This window comes from Elgaria multicarinata, chromosome 4 (assembly GCF_023053635.1).
Source record: "Elgaria multicarinata webbii isolate HBS135686 ecotype San Diego chromosome 4, rElgMul1.1.pri, whole genome shotgun sequence".
Classification (NCBI taxonomy): Eukaryota; Metazoa; Chordata; class Lepidosauria; order Squamata; family Anguidae; genus Elgaria; species Elgaria multicarinata.
Window position 1 is genome coordinate 107,733,688 of NC_086174.1, and position 23,377 is coordinate 107,757,064.

At 41.8% G+C, this 23,377-nt stretch overlaps 1 protein-coding gene across 2 annotated transcripts in view; it reads left to right on the forward strand.

The window, feature by feature from the left end:
* The window catches only part of HMGN3 (high mobility group nucleosomal binding domain 3), a 41,439-nt gene extending 20,104 nt beyond the window's left edge, over window positions 1-21,335 (forward strand). Inside the window, exons 2-7 of one of the 2 annotated variants that reach the window (XM_063124922.1) lie at window positions 456-506; window positions 9,315-9,344; window positions 12,110-12,157; window positions 19,206-19,319; window positions 19,436-19,535; window positions 19,885-21,335. In XM_063124922.1, coding sequence (XP_062980992.1) covers window positions 456-506; window positions 9,315-9,344; window positions 12,110-12,157; window positions 19,206-19,319; window positions 19,436-19,535; window positions 19,885-19,898 — 357 coding nt within the window. In that variant the 3' untranslated portion in view covers window positions 19,899-21,335. The remainder of the gene's footprint in view (window positions 1-455; window positions 507-9,314; window positions 9,345-12,109; window positions 12,158-19,205; window positions 19,320-19,435; window positions 19,536-19,884) is intronic. The other variant, XM_063124923.1, reaches the window with a different exon arrangement.
* The last annotated feature ends 2,042 nt before the right edge of the window (window positions 21,336-23,377 follow it).

The following is a 23,377-nucleotide window of genomic DNA, read 5'->3' on the forward strand; positions in this document are numbered from 1 at the left end:
GGGCGGTACCATCCACTTTGGGAACCACTGCATTACAGGCTCTTCCTGTCAGTGTCTTGACTCTGGCTTGTTTATTCCCTGACAAGGCAGAGGCATAATCCAGGGTTTATTCTTGAATTACAACCCTGGCTTGTCAGGGGAAAGACAAACCACAGTTCTGGGTTCAGAGTAATGCTAACTGAGCTTGGAATGCTTTGTTTAGCTGCTTCCACTGTCAGGAGAAACCATGTTGGAGTGATCCTGTTGTGTATAATAGCATACTGGCTCGTTCATGATAACTCCCAGTATTAAAAAACAACAATCCACCAACACCTAGGTCACCATTGTGTGCAACCTGGGCCTCTGTCAGTTTTTGAGGGATAGTTTTTGGTTTCTAATTTTTGACCAGTGTGTTTGATTCTCTGTTTTAAGTAGAATGCAATATAACTGACTTAATTATATCATTTCTTTCCTAGTCTCCAGAGGGTGCTGAAGGCAAGGATGCAGCAAAACTAACAAAGCAAGAGGCAAGTGTGACTCCTTCCTTCACTTTCCACCAATTCTTTCTGTTATTGATGGCTAAATATTAGAGACACACATCTAGGTTAGCTCATCTGTAGCCAAAGTGTTAAGGTTTCTTTATAGAATCATAGAATAGTAGAGTTGGAAGGGGCCTAAAAGGCCATCGAGTTCAACCCCCTGCTCAATGCAAGAATCCACCTTAAAGCATCCCTGACAGATGGTTGTCCAGCTGCATTTTGAAGGCCTTTAGTGAGGGAGAGCCCATGACCTCTCTAGATAACTGGTTCCATTGTCGTACTGCTACTAGTATATTGAACTAATGGTACATCCATCATGGGTAGGCCAGGTTTATAATATTTGGTGTACTCTGTCAAATCTCTCTCTCTTTCCAAATTAAAAAACACAGTAACCCACAGTCAAGAAAAATGCCACCATGCCTGTGATCCAGTAGTTCACATAATGTAAGATAAATAGATATACATTGAAGCTGTTCTACAATGTTTTCTGTTAGGTTTAAGAGGGGGGAGGAAACTGTGCAGCCACTGAAGCTTCATTTCTTTTTTTTTGCTTCCGCACAGCCCCCTCCAACTTTTTAAAAGAGAGCAAAAGATTCTAAGATCATGGTAGGATCTACACTACTGCTTTATAATGGTATTGAAGTGCACTGACAACTTTTGGGGCCCATGGCCAGATCTACACCTTGTGTCAAATCATTATGAATGTGGAATAAAAAGGATATAACACTCTGAAAGTGGTGTATGGAATGTGGATTGTACCCCAACAGTTATCAGTGCACTTCAGTACTGCTATAAAGCAGTAGTGTAGATCTAGCCCATGACAGATTCCATAAACCAATTTCAAACTGCTTGCAAAGGGCTATATCTGGCCTTAAAGCATGCATTATTTTAAAGATGCAGTTAGCAGCTGCCTTTTTCTTTTCTTTTTTCTTTTAGAATAAGTATAAGGACCCTGATCCAGTTTGTTTGGGGGGTAGGGGCCCTTTAACCCTCCCCCCTTGTGATCCTGGATCGTGGGACCACACCCATAATGTTTATCACGAAATAGTGATCCATTAACACAAATGGAATGCTATTTGGCAATGCATATTAAAGTAATGTGTGCTTTGTTCATAGGAACATTGCAGTGCTCATGTGCAGAGGGAGCCCCATTACAGAACATTGCTTTTCTCTTCTGCCCATGGTGCATGGAAATTCAGCACATCAACCCCTGTAACAGCCTGGGCTTTGTGCCTCCAGACATGCCCATGTCTACATGCAGTGGGGTGGGGGAGAAACAGGGGTCTGCTTTCCCTTGTAAGAATCCCTCAGTGCATAGTTACTGCAGTTACAGTGGACTGAATCAAGTGCTAAAATGATTCATTAATTTTATACCAATTTTCTTACTCACATGGTGCAGCAGTAGCCGCATGGAACACGCACTGCCTTAGCTAAGCCTTAGAGTAGCCAGTGTACGGTGCTGCTATTTTAATTCCTCTTTTAAACCACTGCTTCTGTCTTCTAAATCTCAAGATATGTAGAAATACACTATGAGAGTTGGAATGCTCCTCTCTCTGAGGGCATGTCTTCTCTGCAAGTGAACTCATTTCCATCTGGCACAGTATTGGTTCACGCCATTGGTCTGCTGCTGAGACAGCATGAATGCAAAGGTCTGCTCCTGAGATTTGGAATTGTCTCTGGTATTGGGATCCTCTGGAGCAGCTCAAAGCAGATTCTACTGTTTGTCTTAATCTTAGGGCTTTAGAAAACAATTTTGACATATACTATCTTATTTCACATTTTCTTGTGTTTTCTTGTGTACCCTGGAGAGTACAGGTGACACATTAGCGCAAATTAAAGGGAGTGGGGTAAAATAACTAAATGATGAGAGTTATTCCTGTTTGTATTGGATTTTTAAAATATGTAATGACAGTTGCAATTGATTTTAAGGGAAACAACCCAAGCTCTACTTTGAAAAAAAGAAATAGGCAAAGATAACAGTCCCCAAATACACAGACAGACATTTTCCATAATCAAATAAATCCTATGGCTTATTTAAGCCAAGGTGGGCTTTGATGTGTGCTGGTGGCCATTAACTCTTGTATAAGCCATACCCTGTTCTAGGATTATGTGAGGGTTGTTTAATTCTCACACAACCCCTGCTGCCCGGGTTTGGATGACACAACAAGCCATGGTTTGAATATGAAAAAACACCCAGCACACACTGCTGCTCACCGTGGCTTAAGCAAGCCACAGTGGGCCACCATAGTCGTGTGAACCGCGATGGTATTACTGTACAGAAAGCTTTTTGCAGCAGGGCCTATAGAACATTAGGCAACCTTGTACCTATAAAAGTGCCCATCTATTGCCAATGTGAATGATCAGGTAAGTGTAGGGAAGTGTATACGACTCTGCTGGGATATCTATAAAACCATATAACATGCAGCACATCCCAGAAAAAAAACCCTAGAACTGTGTTTTTCTGCACTTTAAGGCTTCCTGAAATGTGCCTCTGAGACCCATTTTGTATGCTTACCTATGGAGCATCTCCATGGATTTAATAGGAAAGCCATGAACGAGGCAGAAGTTAGGTTAACCAAGAAGAAGAGAAGAGTAGTCATTGTGGGAGACTCCCTGCTGCGTGGCATTGAAACCCAAGTATGTCGTGAAGACCCATGGACTCGCCAGGTGTGCTGTCTCCCTGGAGCACAGATTAGAGATGTGACTGAAGGGTTACCAAAGCTCATAAAGTCCACGGACACATACCCCTTTCTTCTCATCCATGTGGGAACAAATGATGTCGCCAAGCAGAGCTACAAAGAAATCATTTCAGACTTTGAAGCCCTGGGAAGGAAACTGAAGAACTTTGGGGCTCAGGTAGTTTTCTCATCCATCCTCCCGGTTCTTGGAAGAGGATTAGAAAGGGAAAGAAAAATACTCCGGATGAACGACTGGCTACGAAGGGGGTTCCGACGTGAGAGTTTTGGATTCTGGGACCACGGGCTACGCTACTTGGAATATGGACTCCTGGCAAGGGATGGGTTGCACCTCACAAGGACTGGAAAGAATGTGTTCAGCCACAGCATGAAGAACTTGATCAGGAGGGCTTTAAACTGAATCTTACGGGGGCGGGAGACGTAAACTTCGAGGCAACAAGGGATGAAGGCCAAGGCACCACAATACAGAGAACAGCTCCAATAGTGCCCCAAAGTAGTGTCCGCAGCAATGTAGGAACAAAGCCAGACTATAAAACACATGGTCTTCGATGTCTATATACTGATGCCCAGAGCATGGGAAACAAACAGAACGAACTTGAACTCTTATTACATGAAGGCAAATACGACTTGATAGGTATAACTGAAACTTGTTGGGATGACTCCTATGACTGGAATATAGCAATTGAAGGATATAACTTGTTCAAAAAGAACAGAAGAAATAGAAAGGGAGGTGGAGTTGCACTATATGTTAAAAATACCTATCCCTGCACAGAAATACAGGCGGATCAGACTGGGAGCCCCATCGAGAGCATCTGGATTAAAATTAATGGGGCAAGGAATAAAAAGAACATGATAATCGGAGTCTACTACCGACCACCCAATCAAGGAGAAGACGAGGACGAAACTTTTGAGAAACAAATTGCCAGTGTTTCAAGGAAGTGTGATGTAGTCGTGATGGGGGACTTCAATTACCCTGATATCTGTTGGGAAACCAATACTGCCAAAAGCAGCCCTTCCAAGAAATTCCTGACATGTATGGGTGATAACTTTCTCCTACAGAAAGTGGAGGAAGGAACTAGAGGATCGGCAATCCTTGACTTGATATTGACCAATAGGGATGACTTAGTGGATAAAGTGGCAGTTACGGGAACTCTGGGGGAAAGTGACCACGTCATACTTGAATTCTTGATTATGAAGGAGACAAAAGTTGACTGTAGCCATACACGTACTCTGGATTTTAGGACAGCTGATTTTAATAAACTCAGAACTATGATAAGTAAGGTCCTGTGGCAAGTGAGCCTAATGAGAAAAGGAGTGCAGGATGGGTGGGAGTATTTAAAAAAGGAAATTTTAGAGGCACAGTTACAAACAATTCCAACAAAGAGAAAAGATAGAAGACAAAAGAGAAACCAATGTGGCTCCACAAAAAGCTTAGAGATGACCTGAAAATAAAAAGGGATACATATAGGAAGTGGAAGGAAGGCCAGGCTACAAAAGAAGAGTACAGACAAGTGGCGCAGAAGTGCCGAAATGGCATCAGGAAGGTTAAAGCTGTGAATGAGCTGAGATTAGCGAGGGATGCTAAAAGCAATAAAAAGGCTTTCTTCAGATACATGAGTAGTAAAAGACAGAGGAAAGAAATGGTGGTTCAACTGCTTAATGAGGATGGCAAATTGATAACAGATGACAAAGAAAAGGCTGAAGTGCTCAATTCCTACTTTGCCTCAGTCTTCTCCCAAAAGCGGGTCTATGACCCTCCTAGAAAAAGTGAAGCAGAAGTTGAGGGGGCAGGATTACAGTTTGAGATTGATAAACAAATGGTCAAAGAACACCTAATTTCCTTGAATGAGTTTAAATCTCCAGGGCCCGATGAACTGCATCCTAGAGTAATGAAGGAGCTAGCGGAAGAACTCTCAGAACCTTTGTCTATTATCTTTGCAAAATCATGGAAGACGGGTGAGGTGCCGGACGACTGGAGGAGGGCTAACGTTGTCCCTATCTTCAAAAAGGAGGAACCTGGGAACAACAGACCGGTCAGTCTGACATCCATCCCTGGGAAAATTCTGGAGCAGATTATAAAGAAGTCAATCTGTAAACACCTTGAAATCAATGCGATGATCACTAGAAGCTAACATGGATTTGTCAAGAACAAGTCCTGTCAGACAAATTTGATCTCATTTTTTGATAAGGTAACCTCCCTTGTGGACCGTGGGAATGCTGTGGACGTCATATATCTTGACTTCAGCAAAGCTTTTGACAAAGTACCACATGACATTCTGATTAACAAACTAGCTAAAAGTGGGCTAGATGAAACAACTATTAGGTGGATTCACAGTTGGCTACAGAATCAGACTCAAAGAGTACTTATCAATGGAAACTTCTCAAACTGGGGAGAGGCAACGAGTGGGGTACCGCAGGGCTCAGTCCTGGGCCCAGTGCTCTTCAACATTTTTATTAATGATTTGGACGAGGAGGTGCAGGGAACGCTTATCAAATTTGCAGATGACACAAAATTGGGTGGGATAGCTAATACCCTGGAAGACAGAAACAAACTTCAAAGTGATCTTGATAGGCTGGAGTGCTGGGCTGAAAACAACAGGATGAAATTTAATAGGGATAAATGCCAAGTTCTACATTTAGGAAATAGAAACCAAAGGCACAGTTACAAGATGGGGGATACTTGGCTCAGCAATACTACAAACGAGAAGGATCTTGGAATTGTTGTAGATTGCAAGCTGAATATGAGCCAACAGTGCGATATGGCTGCAAGAAAGGCAAATGCTATTTTGGGCTGCATTAATAGAAGTATAGCTTCCAAATCGCATGAGGTACTGGTTCCTCTCTATTCGGCCCTGGTTAGGCCTCATCTAGAGTATTGCGTCCAGTTCTGGGCTCCACAATTCAAGAAGGACGCAGACAAGCTGCAGCGTGTTCAGAAGAGGGCACCAGGATGATCAGGGGTCTGGAAACAAAGCCCTATGAAGAGAGACTGAAAGAACTGGGCATGTTTAGCCTGGAGAAGAGAAGATTGAGGGGAGAGATGATAGCACTCTTCAACTACTTAAAAGGTTGCCACTCAGAGGAGGGCCAGGATCTCTTCTCGATCCTCCCAGAGTGCAGGACACGGAATAACGGGCTCAAGTTAAAGGAAGCCAGATTCCAGCAAGTTTTTCCTGACTGTTAGAGCAGTACGACAATGGAATCAGTTACCTAGGGAGGTTGTGGGCTCTCCCACACTAGAGGCATTCAAGAGGCAGCTGGACAAGCATCTGTCAGGGATGCTTTAGGGTGGATTCCTGCATTGAGCAGGGGGTTGGACTCGATGGCCTTGTAGGCCCCTTCCAACTCTGCTATTCTATGATTCGCATGTGCCCATGGTGTAATAATGGCCCACTGTGATGTATGTGATGCAACTGCACACTCTGATGATCCATGTAAACTTTCTCTCTTTCTCTTGAGGCAGAAGAGTCATGTGAATCACCCATGAATATGGCTACATTACATGTTATGTTGTATATACTGCAGGAGCAAAGAAACTTTCACATTTCCTCTTTGCTAAGTCTAGCAACCTGGCCAGAACATACAGAGGTTCCTTCATGACCACATAGTAACTGTTCAGTTTAAATATTTTTTGGGGAAAAGAGGTACCATTTCCAGCTCATACGACATTCATTCAGCCGATATGAGTCCCAGCATGTTCCATTTTATTAACTAAGAACTGCTTGGAGGACCCATTTCTTCAGTCAGACACATTGAGTCCCTCCCACAATATACTACTCTGTGGGAACAGTCCAGCGGGCAATGTCCCATGCAAGGCCCATTGAACTGGTCACGCTCCTGTGCATCTCCCATTTTCATTGGGGTTTGTTGCTAGTTTGCGCCTTATACTGTGTTTCAATGAAATCCATTTTATGGCAGGAGATGTTTACTTCTCGAGCGAAAGTTACCTTGAAGAGAATTTGATTGATGCAGCCTTTGGAATCAAAACTTCTCTCTTGGTACAGTGGACACTTTCACTAGCATTTACTTTATGCATGAGAAGGGAATGTGTCCAGAACAGATGAACAGATGGATGCCTTTGTTTTCAAAAAGGTGCCCAAAGACCAATTTTTATTTACAAAACCCAAGTGTCTAGGATAATTAAGAATGAATTGATCCTCTTTTGAAGCACTTTAATGTTCTCTAGAGGGCATATTTAAAATTAAAAATATTTAATATTAATTGTGGGAAACTAGAAATGCAAACACTTGTGAAACGTGATGGTAACTGCCTTGAAGGTTAGTGTGTGTGTGTGTGTGTGAGTGAGTGAGAGAGAGAGAGAGAGTTTTATAAATGGCTTTGTGGAAGAAAAGGTTTTTTAAAAAACAAAAAACAAGTAATGGTTAGCCATAGCTGCTGAATGAAATGATCATCTCTTTGGAAATAGAATTGTTACTTCAGCCTGACTCTTCCCTACTGCACTAGAGCGTGCTGTGCACAGGCCTTGCCATAGAAGCAGTGGAGGCTAGTGCAAGTTTCAGAAGTACAATTATAAATAAACACCCCTTAGAAGGATGTTAGGCAGCATGGCTGGCAATGGCTGCTGTCTCAGATCCTGGAGATTGATAGTAGTAAGGTGGATCTGGGTATTAGCAGACAGTTCCTTATGCATGTGAATATTTTTCTGCTGAAAATAAGTTGTATTCTTACCAAATCAGTCTTCTTTCAGACCCAAGACAAGAAACCTTTTTGGAAAAGCTGGATACCATAAAGTGAGGGAAACACTATCTTTTTGGGCTGTGGGCACATTTAACAATTTGAGAAACTCCTTGGCAGCACCACAAAATGGCTGTCATAGAAGGGAAGGCAAAGGACAAGTAACCTGCTCAAAAGACTGAGTACGAGGCAGAGGTGGGGGGCTGAGCCCCAGCACACTAAACAACTCCTTTGAACCCACAGGGTTCAGCACTAACAGAAACCTATTTCACAGTTATTCTAGGTGCCAGTAAGAAAATGTGTTAATATTTTTTTAATATATGCATACTATATGCAGTTAATATGCAGGCCCCCTTCCTGGCTGGTTGCGAATAGGGATGTCTCCTTCCTATTCACTCATACCAAGCAGTTTTTCAAGCTCCCAGTAGGGCAGCTCCATGGCCAGGGGCCCATTTCCATTTCTGGTTCACTTTTGTTAGTTCAGAAAACAGTAAAGTGGGGCTAGTGGCCCAGTTGACCTTTAAGTTAAGTATCACAGTGGGCAGTCAGCAAAACCCATTCTAATGTTAACATCTCTTTAAATCAGTGTGTGTGTGTGTGTGTGTCTGTCTGTCTGTCTGTCTGTCTGTCTGTCTGTGTCTCCCCTATCTTGCCTCATTTCCCACTCAATGAAGCTCCAGATTTCCTTTAAGTATCCTACTTTTGCTTTTCTTAGTTTCTACATGCAAGTCTATCATGCAGCAGCATTCAGTTTTGAATTTTTAAGCCAGTGGGCTGCACTCTTACCATATTCCAGTTTCCAAAAGTAACAATTAATTAAACATTAAATGTGGACACATCTCTCTTGACATACATACCCAACTTTGACCGTTTGCATCAAGACTTTTGGATTCTGTTGTAAAAGAATCCAAATTTTGTACCAAGCATGCCTTATCTTTTAAAAAGGCATTTCAGTTTAATACAGTACAGATTTGCCAGATGTGTGCTATTTATTGTCCAGTGTTTGGAGGTTCACAGAATATGGCGGTTTTATTTTTAACATGCTGTGAAGGCCACATTCAGAATATTACTGGGCTATCGAAACACTGATTTTTGATTGTTTTGAGTTAAATCTGAAATCATTACCACTACTCTTTACACAAGAGATTTCCACAACCATGGGGAAATAAAACAGAAGATAAAATTCCAAAATGTAGTAATCAAATGAACTTTCTGCTATACACGTACATTGTGCGCATCTAAAACAATAATTCCTCGGGATGCAAAGACCTTTGCATTTGGTAATAAATACTTCTGTTGTCTTCCAGGTACATTTTATTTTGTTGGCAAATGAGTGACAGATTTTTACCTTGTTTGGATGTGAACTGCTGCAAATCTACAAAGATATTTTCTTTCCCTTTTTTAGCCAACAAGACGATCTGCAAGATTGTCAGCTGTAAGTATTTCTAATTTGTGTTTATGTAAATATGAAGCCACATTCTTTTTCATTCCAGCCCATACAAGTTGGCATTGACCATGCTGTGTGGTGGTAGGTATGGCAATGTTACCTTGGTTCGTTTTTTAAATCCTTGAAATCTAATGCAGATTAGTGCAGATCTCTGCCACGATCAAACTACTGTCCTATGCTCCCCAGTTCCCTACGCCATGGGCAGCTCTGAAGGCTTTAGTTTCCACTGAATCTGGAAGCACTGGAGATTTATGGTATCTTTATAACATTTGATCTACCCACAAATATGCAAGCAGAGCATATTGGAAGAAAACAAACACTCCTACAGTGCTATCAACACTACTGATCCTGCTTCAGATGTCCAAAGAGCTCCTGATTCAGCCAAACTCCAAGGCCACATCTCTGTGTAAACTCTCTGCCTAACGGTAGCTCTATTCAGGTATTATTCTAAGTCAGGGGTGTTGAACCTCTATTAGTCTGAGGTCCGAGTTCTATTTCAACCCATTAGGATGGGGGGAAATCTGCACAAAAGCTGGGAAAGCACTAGGTTCTCAGTGGTTGGGGAGAAGGGAGCATGGCTATCTGGCAAACCTCTGGGGCTCCCCAGATGGCCAGACTATGACCTCAAGTGAGCTGCATTTGGCCCTTGGGCCTGAGGTTCTGCACCCCTGTTCTATGTAGTAAAACCCACTATGTGTGCTGGGACAGGGCATGGGCAGTGCCGAGTAGCTCTGCCCCTGACTTTATATCATCACATATCTCCACTTGAAGGCATCCACGCCTACCGTGCCAACACTTGCAGCGAGGAGGCCTTCACTCATTCAGCTGTATGCAGAGACTTCCACATGATCCAGAACCTTGGAGCTGTTTTCTCTCTTCCAAGGCGAACTATAGAACTGGCTTCAAACTGTTTCTCTTCTCCTCCTTCTAACTGGAAGGTGTTGCCTTTCAAAGGCTACAGAAAGATTTCAGACATCCCCAGTCATATAAGAATATTAAACTTCATATGTTAAAGCCCTTGGTTTACATCCAGTGTTACACTACTGGAAATTACTAGCATAATGGGACTTCCTCCCTCTCTCCTACCCTGCACAGTCCTCTGCACTGCCCAGAAATCTCCAGATTGTTTCCCAGTCTCCAGAGCAGATTTTAAGAGCGGGGTGGGTGGGGTGTCGCCCCCCCTCCTGATTCCGCTGACAGAAACATTTCTGTCCGTGGAATGACACTACTGGATTCAACCCTCTGACTTACTCATCACCCTTCCTTTTACAGTAATCAAGATGACCAAATTCACAAATTGTGTTGGCTGGCTGGGTTCACATTTTCTGTACAGGAAAAAAATGGTTCAGAGAGAGAAAGAGATTGTGGTGTGTGTGTGTAGAAACTGATTTTTGTGAGGTAAAAGTTTAATATGTTCAACTGTTACATTTTGCTACAATGGCTAAAGATGAAGGGCTTAAAAGACCAACAGAAAAATGTATGTCATTTACTTAAGACTTTTGCTAGAGGAGAGAGAGATGTAAATATGGTGTGCTGGTGGAGTGGCAGTCACTATTTCTGTTACTGTTAAGAAGACAATGTTAATCTAGGTTTTGGTTTACATGTGGAAAGGTTGGATTGAAATTAGTACCATCTGATTAGAAGACAGCTAAACATTCTAAAGATGTCTATTGGTCCTGAGTTTGACCAGAGGTGGTGTGATAGAATGTTGGCAACGACAAAGCTGATGGGCTGGAGGTTTGGAATGGAGCAAACATAAGGAACTGTTAAGAGACACTTGAAAGAGTTTGAGAGTGTTTCCAAGGATGAGTAGCCATGGAATAGTGTCTTATTGAGTGTCTTCGGGAGAGGCTGAAGAAGACAGCAACAGCAGGTGGACCGGGAAGCCAAGCTAGAGGCAGGCAAAGTGGGATCAGAAGGCCAGCGAGACGAAGACTCCAGAAGGCAGCCTTGGGGGATAGGTGAGGCTTTGGCAAGAGCTGATGGTGAAGTGCCTAGACAAGATTAAAGACTTCAAGGGAAGTCTCATAAATTGTGGTAGTAAACCCTTAGCAAAAGGAAGACTACATATCAAGCCAGGACTGTGTATTAACTGAGGTGGAGCTTGATAGGGGAATTGGCTTAGGTTTGGTTAGGGTTAGGAACTGTAGCTGATTGGTGGTAACAGTAACAACATATAAGTCTTGTTTTAAAGTAACAGTAACCACAAGTTCAGATGATATGCTAAGCCACGGTGGTTAAGAATTTTGAGCTAAACATTATGGCTTAGTGTATCATGTGAATCATGAGTTAGTGTGTCATGTGAACCATACCTAACAATGGTGTTTTTTTGTACCTCTGATCTGTTTGGCTCATGCCTAATGACCAGCTACTTTAGGCAAAAAGGATATGTTAAATAAACGGGTGTAGCTTTATGGTGGTGGTAGAAGTGAATGGTGGAATAAAAGGATGGTGTTAGTAGCAATAGGATATCCCAGTGAACGGGTGTTTTGCTTGCTTGTGTGTGAGTGAGAGAGAGAGATGCAACCACTTCAGAAGATGACCGAAAAGAGTTTCTTGCAGTCTATAACATGCAGAAAAACAGGCTTTCAAACTTTTTCATGAATCATAGAAGATAATTTTGACTAAGAGGTGGAAGCCATCTCTGGCTTCTTTGATGTCACATGCTAAGAAATGGGAAAAGGGGAAAGATTAATAAGTGACACTTAGTAGTAACTATGCTAACTGTTGGACTGTCTGAAAATATTTCCTAGAAACCAGCTCCACCGAAACCTGAACCTAAGCCAAGGAAAACTACTAAGGTAAAAAATTATTTAACACAAGTTCCTTTACCATGCTTACGTATGTCACTAGATGAGGCTGCTCAGTCCACGCAATATGAATTCAATAGAGGCTCTTAATCACTATTTATGGAAAAATAATTACATCCTAAAATAATTAAAATACATTTATGAATAACACAAGACAAGGCAACAGCTGTGGGTCAGTTCTCTCGAACCTTTGCTACAGTAACTGGGTTACAGGATTGCAACTTGAAGCTGTTGACAGCAGTGCATTATGTGACGTCAACAATATTAACATTCATGAGTGAAGATACAGTGTCTAATTATGGGAAGGGGAGCAATAAATCAATTTCTTCTGCTTTACAAAATTATATGTTTAAAGTCTATGGATTATATATTGGCCATGTGCATGTGTGCATGAACACATATCTGGAAAATGAATTGGCCATAGTTTTAACTGCATTTTAAATATACAGTTCTTTATTACTGGTTTAAATGTACCACATTTTAAATTTCTTTCTTTCTTTCCTTTTTTTTTTAACAAGAGCCAAAAACATCTAATTCTCATAGGATGCAAAAATCAAATGCAGTCTCTGGAGATTAATTATTTTTCCAAAGTAACTTTCATCATATTTAGATCCCATAAACAGGAGTTTCATAGCCTGCTCTTCAGGCAAAGTAGCTCCAAAAACAATGAAATATTGTACCCAACCTTCCCTGTAGCACTCTCCCATTTTGGGAAACAACCAGCCTCTGCTGAAGCAGAAAAGTATTGCTGAGTCCTGCTATGTAAATTCCTCAAAGAGAAGGCAGCAGCACATGTAGCATTGATGCTGTGTGCGGATAGAGTGTTTGCTAGGCCTGGGGAGACCAAATTGAAATCCCCATTCTGCTACGAAGCTCGTTGGCTGACCTCAGACACAGCAATTGTTTTAAAAGAATCTTAATAATAGTGTTTTTTTAATCTTTTTACTTCTTATGTTTACCACTGTTTTAGATATGGAGCAGTATATAAAAATTGAAAATAAAATAAAGAAATACAAACATACATGAAATTTAATGGAATTCATATTTTATTAAATAGTTTTAACGGCTGCACTATGGAGTCCAGAGCTATTCACACTTAGTTGGAGCACTACCCCCCTTACTGAGATTAGAGGAATTAAATAGGACATTCAACATCTCCACCCCCACACTCCTAATACCATGCATAAGGAATCATGGTTAGAACAAAATACCAACAGATATTCCTGAACTCATTTCTTCCCAAATCTGGTAGAAATTATGGGACAGTAAGGATGCAGTTAGACCCACAAATCCAATGTGAATCAATGAATCGTTCTAACAGGGGGATGAGTTCTCAACTGGTTAGAACTGATTGTCAGCCTAGTAAGAGAGCAAGATAAGAGGACCCTTCAGGCCTCCTACTTCACAAGGAAACTGACAGTGCAATCCTTTACATGTCTACTTAGATGTAAATCCCATTGAGTTCAGTGGGACTTATTTCCAGGTATAAGTGTGTATAGGATTGCAGCTGTAGATTTCATCTTAAAAATCACTCCAATTTCCTTTTGTCTCTAATCTGTTTACAAATGGTTGGATCCTGCTTCTTTTCCACTGGTCGGAGCATTCCCTAAGAGGAGTTTGGCTTAGAATGCTCACAGCAGTGAAAGAGGGGGGAAGTGGTTTTAAGCTATTCTCTTCTCTTATGCTATGCTTCAATAATCAGATTAGGCAACAATATTTTCACTGCAGAAGATTAAAATACCACACAGTATTTTGTTTTCTTCTAGAGAAGAAGCATGAGTGACTTGGGGCTCTTCCCTGATATCTGGACCTTGTACAAAATGAGAAGAAACACGTTTCCGTGATGCAAGCACCAAGCCTGCATCTTTCTCTTGTCCCAGGGGGAAAGGAAGAAAAATATGGGATGTCCTTCCATATTTTAGTTCTAATAGCAGAAAATAGTACAGTTTATACTTCAGTTAGAAATTTGCTAACAGTGTAACATTTGCAGGCATCTGTTGGCCAAAAAGCATCATAATGATGTATAAAGTCTCAGGGCAGTATCCAATACTGCCACTAAGCCTCAATTTATCTGGTTGCACCATGGGACACATGGCTACTGCAATGGAAAGCTAGTGCTTCCTGAAGCAACCATGAAATGAGCCAAAATGCAAGTTTCTAGAATGGAGTGAGCTCCGCTGACCTGCCCCATTCTTCTTCGTGGTCCTTGTGAACTTGCTTATTTGGATTCTGTGCCTGATTAGAACAGTCCTTCAGAAACTTGTAGAGCTGAGCAGAGCTTTTAGGTGGGAGCCCTGCCCAACCTCCTTTGTACATGCTCCTGGTAGAGCTCCTGCTTCTCTCTGTTCCTTTTGATCCACTGTAACAATAGCAGTTTTTGGAACTTTCTCAATATTTATGTTTTTTTCTTGCCTTAGTCATTCCCACCTGGGAGCTGCTGGACAGAGTTTCTCATATCTTCTCCTTCATCCTAACTCCATCATATAACTTTGTTTTTGTTTTGTTTTGTTTCTCTCTCCTTCCTCCACCCTACCTGGGGGCGTATGGTCTCCAAGGCCTTCTTGAAGATGTATACTCACTGTGATGGAAAATTACCGCAAACTGGTGGCCACTCCCTGTGCCTACTTTGTTTAGGTGAGGTACATTGGGTAGATTCCGGTGTTCACTGTCAGGCCTCCCCTAAACAGGCCAGTTGAGCAGAACAGCTCATCTCCATACCTTATTGTGGAAGCAGACCCTAAAGGTCACAGACTCGGAGGCAGAGAACCAACTGCTTGTCATCACTCTAAACCTGCGTCTGTGATAGCCAAATTGCACATTCCAGCCTCCCTCCCAATGGAAGGTACTATTGCGGAACCATCCTCACTCTCAAGACAATCCAGCTCTACGCATCGGCACCCCGACCTGACCCCGAAATCTTGAGGCTGGTACAGTCCAGCTGGCAAGTCCTACATGAGCCAAAGCCAAAAAACAAGAGGCCCAAATCCAATTATGATCTTATAGCCTCAAACAGCCTCTAACCCACCATCTGAGGTCGCCTACTCTTACCCTGGAAAAACTGCAATCACCCCGAGATACAGTACAGTCATTAGAATAATATCTGAAGGTGAAATCGAGGGAAGGTCCCCATTGGTCTGCTTCCCAAAATCAGTGTCCTTAATTCTTGCTGTACAGACACCATTTTGGTCTAGCCTGATCCCTTCAGTACCAAGAGGTCTCCCCAGCATCATCTGACACCTCAGGAAGTTTCCTTTGCTAATGCCTGACCTTCCATGGAATGATCAATATTCCTTTTACTACACCATGAAGGCATCATCTGCCCTTACAATGGGATCCAGACTATTGGGGAGGGATGTCCCCTGCTACTCCTCCTGATACCATCACTTGGTTGTTTTATTATGGTTTTGACTTTTGTGAACCGCCCAGAGAGCTTTGGCTATTGGGCGGTAAAAAATGTAATAAGTAAATAAATTGATCCATACCATAGTAACCCTACTGGCAAGCAGGGCATCCAGATTACAGTCTAGAACCCTGTTCCAACCTAGACGAGCATTCCACCATAAATATCAACAACACTGAAGGGGAAAGCACCCCAACCAATCAGAACAGCATCTTTGACTCGCACAGATGAGCTGTGCCAACCTCTCCCCTTTTCCAGCCATCTCAGACTATTTCTGTAAATATGGCAATCCATCACCAGAGGTGTGAGTGCTCTCAGTCATCTGAGATGAGTACACCATTGATTTCAAATAGGCTTGTTCCACAGAAATTTTCAGTGCTACTCACCCCAACTCCATGCTCGTGAAAGAAATCACTATACTTTTGGACAAGGAAGAAATAGAAAGGATCACCATACCCCCAAAAATATCAGGAAAAGAAGCTTACCGGCTTCTTTTCCTGATATTTCACCATACCCCAAAAAAGACAGAGGTCTATGCCCCATACTTGACATACAGGATGTCAATCGCTGTATCAGACCCAGGAAATACTTTCTTTTGTACTCACTCCACTTTGCCTCTATTTTGAGACTGGTTTGCTACAGTAGATCTCTACAATGTCTATTTCGACACCACTATCCACTCCAAATTTCACATTTCATCTGCTTTGCCCTGTCCAACAGATATTTCCAATTCAATGTACTCCTGTTTGACTTCACCACTGTGACAAGGGTCTCTACAAAATGCATAATCGTAGTGGCAGTGTAACTTAGACCGCAGGGAATAGTCATCTTCCCATATATTGATTACTTCCTTTTCTTTGACCCCTCATTTAGCTTTCTCCAGGCAAATATCAAGGCTGCATTACATATTTTAAGTTCGCTGGGCCTCCAGATCAATCTGAACAAATCTTGCCTCATCCCATCCCAAACCTTTCAGTTCACAGGGGCTCATCTGGAGTCCACACAGGCTTGTACCTACTTTCTTGTAGATATGCTAAGATGCTTGGCACACAATATTAAGTCCTGTTCCTGTTTTTGAGCAGATACCATCCAATGCTTCCTAGGACTCATTACCGCAACCACAACTGTGAGCCATTTCACTTGCCTTCACATGAAGCCACTACAATGCTGGTTCCTCAGAGTCTTCAACCCAGAACAGGAGTTTTTGACACATCTCTTGGACCTTCCTTTCCAAATCTGAAACTCTCTGGACTGGTTGACCATTCCATTGAATCTCTTGGCCAGGCTTGATTGCCAACCCACCACCACCCTTCTGTAATTATTGCCACAGATTCTCTCTGGCTGTGGGGGCACTGTGGTGCACTCAAAGTACATGTCCATTGTTTCCACAGTGAGCAAAATATGTGTATCAACCATCTTGAACTTCTCACAGTCGTAAAGGCCTTTCTTGCTTTCAAGTTGAGCCTTACTGGGCGTACAGTTCAAATTGTTACAGACAATACTATATTGTAGTTTTTTACATCAACTAACAAGGATGTATAAAGTCCTCCTCCCTCCTACTTCTCACACTGAATTTCTGGGATTGGTGCATAGCCTGTCATATCACTCCAGTCACTATTCACCTTGCTGGTACAATGAACACAATCACAGACTCCCTCAGATGGTTTTTAACTATCAATTATGATTGGGAACTGTCCCACTCATTACACCAACCATGTTCAATATGTGGGGAACTTCCTGAATAGACCATGAGGGAAAACACAAACTGCAGAGCATTCAACAGCAGGGTGGGCAAAGCTGAGACACCCTTGGTGATGCCTTTCTCCACAACTGGGGAGACACTCTGAACTATGTCTTTCCCTTCTCCTGCTAATCACTTGAGACATGAAGAAGTCAACACCTGTATCTGATAATGCCATGGTAACCACACCAACTGTGGTTTGCAACCTTGCTCCTTCTCTTCAACCAGACCTTCCTCCACTTTCTGTGATTCCCAGACCTCCTCACAATGGATTGGGGAAAGGTCAGATGCCTAGACCTCAAAATCCTTCATCTTGTGGTGTGGTAGGTACAAGCCTGCATAAGTTCCCTAAGGAGGCCCTGTGGGCCATGACCATTTTTCTAAAACAGTCCACTTGGATGGTCTACAAAACTAAATGGAAAGCTGATTTGGCATTCGTCACCTCTTATTGGACAATGTCTTGAGACCTGCAAACTAGCTTTGGTGTTTGACTTATCACTTAAAGCAAAAGGCCTGGCATTCATCACTCCAAATATACCATGCTGCACTCTCTGTGAATCATACCAAGGTTGAAGGCTTCTTGCTCTACTCCCAGCCAGATGTTTAGCACTTCCTTAAGGGCTTTGCCAACATCTACCCATTAAAGGTTCCACCTGTTCCATCATGGAAACTTTCTGTGGTTCTTACACAGCTCACAGCCAAACCCTTTGAGCTTATGACCATAGCTGATCTTCGCCTCCTCACTATGGAGAAGCTTTTCTTACTGCCATTACTTCAGCACCCAGGACAGAAGAGGTTTGCACTCAACACCACGACCAACCTTAAGTTTCCATAGTCACCTGCGACTGAACTTTTTCTTCCTTCCAAAGGTGGTGTCACAGTTTCATTTGTCTCAGGATGTTGTGCTACCAGCATTTCTCCCCTGAACTGCCTCTCCATTGGAGATGAAGTTTCAAACCATCAATGTTAGGAGGGCTCAACTCCATACTAAACCACCTCTCACTTGTTTGTGTGCCATTCAGAGCCAAAGAAGGAGGACACCCTTTATGCACACACCCTTTGCAAACTTACTCACACTCCTCCTAACTCCTGAGTACTTCTGCAGCTACTCAACTAGAGATGTGGGTTCATTGGCTGCTTTTCTCAGGGGTATCCCACTCCCTCAATTCTGCAGTGTTGCAACTTGGACTTAGCCTTCAACTTTCATCAAGCACTACTGCCTGGATGCTAGAACTCATGTACTTGCAGCCCTCAGCAGGGTGGTCCTCTCTTCAGTCTTCACATAACATCTCCCTCCATCCAATTAGTGTTTGTTAGTCACTCATATGTGTGAGTCACAGAGACCATGAAGAAGGAAGACAGGTTGCATACCTCTAACTGTAGTTCTTCAAGTGGTCATCTATGAAGTCACACAACCCATGCTCCTCCCTTGATGTCTTGCTCTTAATTTGTTCCTCTGCTGCCACAGAGCAGAAGCTCTGTGACCAGGAGGTGAGAGCCATGCCTAGAGTACATGCAAAGGAGTGTGGGTGGGGCTCCTGCCTAAAAGTTCTGCTCAACTCTAGAAGCTTCCAAATGACTTCTCTGAGCAGGCTCAGACCTCATATTTTGAGTTCATAGATGACCACTCACAGAACTACAGTTACAGGTAAGCAAAACCATCCTTCTGGAAACAAGCATTTCAGCTCATTTCCATTTGCTTTAGGAATGGCTAGCTTTCTGTTGCACTAGCGGTTGTGGGGATGGGCACTAGTGCTTAGGCACCATTGGATACTGCTTTCAGTTGTTAGTTTTGACTAGTCTCCCGCATGTAACTTTGGTTTTAGGAGAGGATATTTAGTTACGGAGAAGCTTTCTCTGCTTAATAATAAATCTTCCTGCATTTGATCTGTTATCAGAAGGAACCTGGAACAAAGGCTAACAAAGGTGCTAAGGGGAAGAAGGACGAAAAGCAGGAAGCTGCAAAGGAAGGTACTACACCATCTGAAAATGGTGAAAATAAAGCCGAAGAGGTACTTTATGCACAGAACTCCTGCTGATTCAGTCAGTGTGTTTTGTAATTCGATTTTTGAGCCATTGAAAGCATGTTCATAATATTTCTTTTTATTGCCCCATGATGTTATTACAGATTCGCATCTCTCGCTCAACTGTTAGTGTTTCAACATCCAGAGGTGCCCCACCCAGCACACTGTCAGTAAAAGGGCAGATTGAAACAGTGAAAGTTAAGGGTACGATAGAGCATTCTGCATGTGTGCAGTGAATAGAAACAGATAGTAGTGTGGTGCTTTTCATTGTTCACAATGGAAGCAGCAGGTAAGGGTTCTATGGCTTTTGAAAATCAGGAACCATTACATTTCAGAGTGTTTACAGCTGTCCTGTCTAAATGATTATAATGTTTAAATAGCTGGAAATTGGGCTGTTACAAACATTTGCAGTAAAAGGAAAGATTGCTAGTGATGGGAACGGCTTTTTTTTCAAAAAAAAATTCTGAGGTGGTGGTTGCTGTGCTACTTTATTTAAAAGACAAGACAGATTGTGGTGGACTGTCTTAACATTTGTTTTCTTTACCTTTTACAGGCACGGAGAACTGAATTGATAGATGACAAGTGCGTGTAAACCGACATGAAAATTTGAGGATGATTTTCTGTACCTCTGGACAACTTTTAAAAGATATTTTTATTAAGTATTTTGTAAATGCTAATTTTTTAGGACTTACAATAAGTTGACAAACTGTATATGAACATTTCCTCCTTCCATACCCACGCTTCTAGAAATTCCCAATGTTGCCAAGTTACAAAACAAAAACGTAGTATCAACTTGACATTGGGAAAAGTGTTTGTAAGATTGGACAAGCCTTCCACATACTCGCTTTTCAGAAGTGTACGTCTCGTGCATATGGTGATGTTTTTACCGTGGGTGTTTGGATTTTTCTTGCAGCTTTTTCTAGAGCAATAATCCGTGGTGCTTTTGAATTTAAGGTTTATGCGAGTTTAATGAAACATGTATAGATATGGCCACCTGCTGACTATTTTGGGTTCTTTTCATTTGTTTAAAATAAACAGTCTTTGCTGCCAGCAAATATTTCCAATATTTTCTCTAAATCTGAGATATGCCTTATAAATACTTAGCTTTTGTTAGGAAGATACTAAGCACAGTTATTTAGAATATATGTCCCAGTGATATCAGGATCAGGAACCAAACCTGTGGAAGTCAGTGGGATTTATACCACAATCCTAAACACACTTACTTGGCATTAGAGTCCATTGTTTCGGGCCAGAGCACTTAAATACAGGTATTCCAAATAAGTTGTTTATAGGTTAAAGCCAAAGTGCTTTATGGTCCCCCAAGGAGCACTCATGATACATGCAGGTCTATCACAATTAATATATTCAACATTCACAAATTGTGATCCACGGAACCATAATTCGCTCACCAGCCATGCATTGTGGCCTGCTAGGTATTTCAGAACTTCTTCACCTGTTTTTGCAGCCTTGCACACAAGGCGTGCATGCAAAACCAGAACTTTTATTGAGCCCTGGTGGGCTACTGTATATGGCTGGGCATTACATTTTAGATCTAAAATTATCCACAGTCTTAATTTTTCAGCATTATGTTGCTTCAATTTAAATAGATTTATAGTACTGTGACATCACAAACTGAGCAAGAAAATTTAATTTCTTTGTTGGCTGAGAGAGGCTGCACAGGAACAGCTTTAATTTCACAGACCTTTCTAACCACCCACCCACCCCCGCAGTCCATGTAAACATCTCAGATTATGACATTGTAATTTCTGTCTGCTCCAGTTTTAATCTACATTTGATAATTTTCCTGCTTTATTAGAGGAATGGTGGTTAATTTATCAATTTGGAGGTTAAACAACACTATGTCTGGTACCTGCTAGAGATGATGTAAATTAAGTATACTTTAAGAGGTCTGTGGTTGTAATGATGGTGTTAAATTAGCTGAACAATTTCTAGTACCCATGTTAACACTGCTTCAGCCTATTATAAGAACCTAGTCAGTTCCCCCTCTATTTCTCTCCTTTTTGAATATTTCTCCTTTTGAATATTTCTATTGTTTGTGGGAAGGGAAGGAAAAATATTTGTCTTTTGGTAACATTTATTTTTATTGCTGCACTGGTGGCCATAACGCCTAGCGATATATGCATGTTTCAGTCAATAAATGAAGTAATTATCACCTAACCCTAGTGTCTTTATTTAATATTTGGCAAAAACTGTACCACTTGCCTGACAAATCTCATTCCATTTCAACAGCTTATCTGTTCAGCTCCTCTGCTATACACACATTGCAGGAGCGAAGGAAAATGTTAAAAACTAACAAGGGCATATCTTGGGTTGATGTGCAAAATAAATAAGATGCCATACATAAAAAGCTTGAAGTCATGTTTATATGCAAATATATTATGTTTTCATTAGTCCTCATCAGATCACAAAGACCCAGGGCATTGGTTAGGTGTTTTTTTTTAACAAAACCCAGCTGATTCCTGCCTAAGCATACACAATTGCCCTATGATTTGCTTCCTACAGTGAAGCCCTATTGACTTTGTTATTTAGCTCCCATCACCACAGTTTGAATTTCTAACACACGCACACTAATGAATTTCTTTGCAACATCCCTTTGATGTAGGAAAGTATTATTATCCTCCATCTTACAGATAGGTAATTAAGACACAAGAGATTTATTGCCCAATCCTTAAAGCTGTTCTACTAACGGAAAATAGAGTGAATGGAGCGTGTATTGACTGAGAGCGTGGACAGGAAGATGGTTCAGGTCTTGGACAAATTAAGAATTGAATAGAGAGCTCCCAAGTCACAGTACTTGAACCTTTTCATGTCTCTCTGCTTTTGGAATTCTCACAAGGTCTAATTTTCTTTAAATCTACATTTATGAACATTCTCTTGTTTATCAAGCTGTAATTTATGTAGATAGCATTTCTTAAGGCATAAAAATACACTCAATTGGCTAGATGGAACTGAAAAGTCACTACATTAGGTCATCAAATTCATTTAATTTAATTTACACACTGCCTGAAAATTCTGTTTTAAGCAGGCACAATTTGCAGGCAAAAATTATAATCCTGGGTTATTTCTTGCATTACATGAATAGAATGCTTCAGTTGTGAAGTGCTAACTCAAAAGTGGTGCCTCAAGAGTTTATTATATTTTAAATAGAATTTACACCCTACTTAATGTCATTCCTGCCCTGGAACTAGTATTAGCAAAGGGTAGGAGAAACGAGGGACTCTGGATGCATGCACACCCACATACCTTTTTGCTAATTTCTGCAGGCTCTATATTATTATTATTATTATTATTATTATTATTATTATTATTATTATTATTTCTTACCCGCCTCTCCCTTTGGATTGAGGCGGGGAACAACATTAGAACAGGAATCAATACATCTTAAAAATTCATGATTTAACATTGATCTGGATAGGCCTGCCGGAAAAGGCTAGTCTTTAAAGCTGCCTTAAAATCACACAGAGTTAATTTTACGAATCTCCTCTGGCAGGCCATTCCACAATCTGGGGGCATCAGAAGACAAGGTCCTCTGGGAAACTGATGTCAGCCTAGTTTTAGCTGACTGAAGTAAGTTCACCCCAGAGGACCTGAGTGTGCAGGGCGGACTATATGGGAGAAGGCGATCCCGCAGGTAACCTGGACCCAAACCATTTAGGGCTTTAAAGGTAATGACCAACACTTTGTACTTTGCCCAGAAACGAATTGGCAGCCAGTGGAGTGATTTTAATGTTGGGGTAATATGCTCACCCCTAGATGTACCGGTGACCAACCTGGCTACCATATTTTGAACTAGTTGAAGTTTCCGAACTAGATACAATGGTAGCCCTGTGTAGAGCGCATTGCAGAAGTCAAGCCTTGAGGTTACCAGCGCGTGCACTACTGTCTTTAGGTCTTCTGACTAAGAAGGGGCGCAGCTGGCGTATCAGCCGAAGCTGATAGTAGGCACTCCTGGCCGTCGCATCCATCTGGGCTGTCATTTGGAGTGACGGATCCAGGAACACCCCCAAACTGCGAACAGCAGTTTT